This window comes from Mandrillus leucophaeus, unplaced genomic scaffold (genome assembly GCF_000951045.1).
Source record: "Mandrillus leucophaeus isolate KB7577 unplaced genomic scaffold, Mleu.le_1.0 Scaffold11, whole genome shotgun sequence".
Lineage (NCBI taxonomy): Eukaryota > Metazoa > Chordata > Mammalia > Primates > Cercopithecidae > Mandrillus > Mandrillus leucophaeus.
The window spans coordinates 1585150-1587431 of record NW_012099209.1 but is presented as its reverse complement, the minus strand read 5'-3'; the positions used below and the strand labels follow the sequence as shown (position 1 = coordinate 1587431).

General features: G+C 56.6%; 1 protein-coding gene across 1 annotated transcript in view; it reads left to right on the top strand.

Moving 5' to 3' along the window:
* UNC13A (unc-13 homolog A (C. elegans)) overlaps positions 1-2282 on the top strand; it is a 103831-nt gene that overhangs the window by 49502 nt on the left and 52047 nt on the right. Inside the window, exons 13-16 of the mRNA XM_011991186.1 lie at positions 619-697; positions 862-867; positions 1221-1292; positions 1553-1772. Coding sequence (XP_011846576.1) covers positions 619-697; positions 862-867; positions 1221-1292; positions 1553-1772 — 377 coding nt within the window. The remainder of the gene's footprint in view (positions 1-618; positions 698-861; positions 868-1220; positions 1293-1552; positions 1773-2282) is intronic.

Sequence of the window (2282 nt, the reverse complement as noted above, 5' to 3'; positions counted from 1 at the left end):
GGCCTAATTCACGTTTTCATTCAAGGTGGGCAACTACATCATCTGCCCATTTTTCAGATGAGGAGGTTGAGGCCTGGTGTCTCCATTTCTTAGGACTGCTATCACAAAGTACCACAACCGGGAGGCTTAAAACCACAGCAATGTATTCTCTCGCAGTTCTGGAGGCCAGAAGTCTGAAATCAAGGCATTGGTAGGGCCACGCTCCCTCTGAAATCTGTAGAAGAGAATTCCTCCCCTGCCTCTTCTAGCTTCTAGTTTGCTTGAAATCCTTGGCCACCGAGTATTGGTTTGTAGCTATGTCACTCCTTGCCTCAGCCGTCATGCAGCCGCCTTCTCCCCATGTATCTCTTCTTCTAAGGGCACCAGTCATATTAGATTAAGCATCTACCCTACTCCAGTATGACCTTATCTTAACTAATTCATCTCCGACAACCCCGTTTCCAAATAAAGTCACCTTCTGAGGTAGTGGGGGTTAGGGCATCAACATATCTTTTTCTTGCGGGACCCAATTCAACCCTTTAACACCTGCGAAGGTTGAGTATTCTCTCCAGGGCTCGAGTGATGTCTATGTGAGGAATAGGGACATCTGGGCCCTCAATGTCCCTCTGTGTCTTACAGCCCAGGAGGTGGTCTCATCATCATCGACAGCATGCCAGACATTCGCAAGAGGAAACCTATCCCACTCGTGAGCGACCTGGTAAGCACCCTCGTCCTTTACTCCCCGAGCAGAGCAGGCCTGCTATAAGCAGTACACAACCTGTGGAACTGCCCATGGTCAATCTGGGGTTGGGGGCTAGCTAGGAATTCTGTGAGACTAATGTAATCTGATTTCTACCCCCACGTGCTGCATGGACACTTCAGGCCATGGTGAGTGATGATGACATGGGCCCCTTGGGGTCTTCTCCCCAAACTCCCCCACTGGGATCTTCTAACAGGCCCCCAATTCATGGATTCTGGGGGAACCTTGCCATGTCCCACTGTGTTGCATGCTGTGAGTCAGGGGTGTGGGGCTGCTCACTTTCCGGGGTCCCTTCTAACTCAAAGCCTCTGTCACCTCCTAATTCTTTGTTGGGTCTGGCCCGGATGCTCTCGGTGACCTGTTTTCAATTTGCGGTTGTGGCTTCAAAATGTGGCTGCTGGCCCCATCCGTGGCTGTGAACTCTCCCGGTGGTAATCTCATGGATGTCAACCCCCGACTCCCTCTTCTGTGACCTCCCTAGTCCCTGGTCCAGTCCAGGAAAGCGGGCATCACCTCGGCCTTGGCCTCCAGCACGTTGAACAACGAGGAGCTGGTGCGTGGGGCACCCGTTTTTGCCCGGGTCAGGGATGGACTGGGCTGGGAGCTTCTGGAATTGTCCAAGCCTCTGTGGGTCCCTGGGAAGAGGAGGGGTGTGTGTGTGACACAGACTGGCAGAAGGCAGCGGGGATTCCGGCAGCGTGGAGGCCGGGGAGGGGCTGGAACCTTACCGCGTTCAGTGCTGGGGCGGAGTGGGGGAGGACAGGGACAGCGCCAGGTTAGCTCCTACAAACCGCATCCCCTCCCTTCCTGCAGAAAAACCACGTTTACAAGAAGACCCTGCAAGCCTTAATCTACCCCATCTCGTGCACGACGCCACACAACTTCGAAGTGTGGACGGCCACCACGCCCACCTACTGCTACGAGTGCGAGGGGCTGCTGTGGGGCATCGCGAGGCAGGGCATGCGCTGCACGGAGTGTGGTGTCAAGTGCCACGAAAAGTGCCAGGACCTGCTCAACGCCGACTGCCTGCAGCGTGAGCGCAGGGCCTGAACGCAGGGTCGTGGGTTGGCGTGGGGAGCCCCCGGGCTTGCATGGCGGGGAAAGGCTGAAGGGGCAAGGCGATGGGTAGGGCACCATGGGGCGGGGCAAGGGGCGGGGCGTCGTGAGGCAGGGGAGGAACTGGGGGTGGGGTTAAAGAGGCAGGACTCTCTGGGGGCAGGGCTAGGGGGTCGAGCGATGGGGAAAGAAACGGGGAGGGTGTCAGAGAGGAGTGGGGCAGGGCTCAGGGACTAGCTAGGTTGTGCAAAGGACAGGCTTAGTGAGAAGAGGCAGCTCCCCTGGATAAAATGGGTTGGCTAGGGGTAGCTCTGAGAGGAAGAGGGGCTCAGAGAGGGAAGGGGTTCAGACTACGAGAGGACTGTGCAGGAGAGGGGTTGGAAGGGGGAGGGGACTCAGAGGAGGTGGGACCAAGAGAAAGGGAGGGGTCTCAGAGAAGGAAGGAGCTCAGAAATGTGGAGGGGACTCACAGGGGCTCAGAAATGTG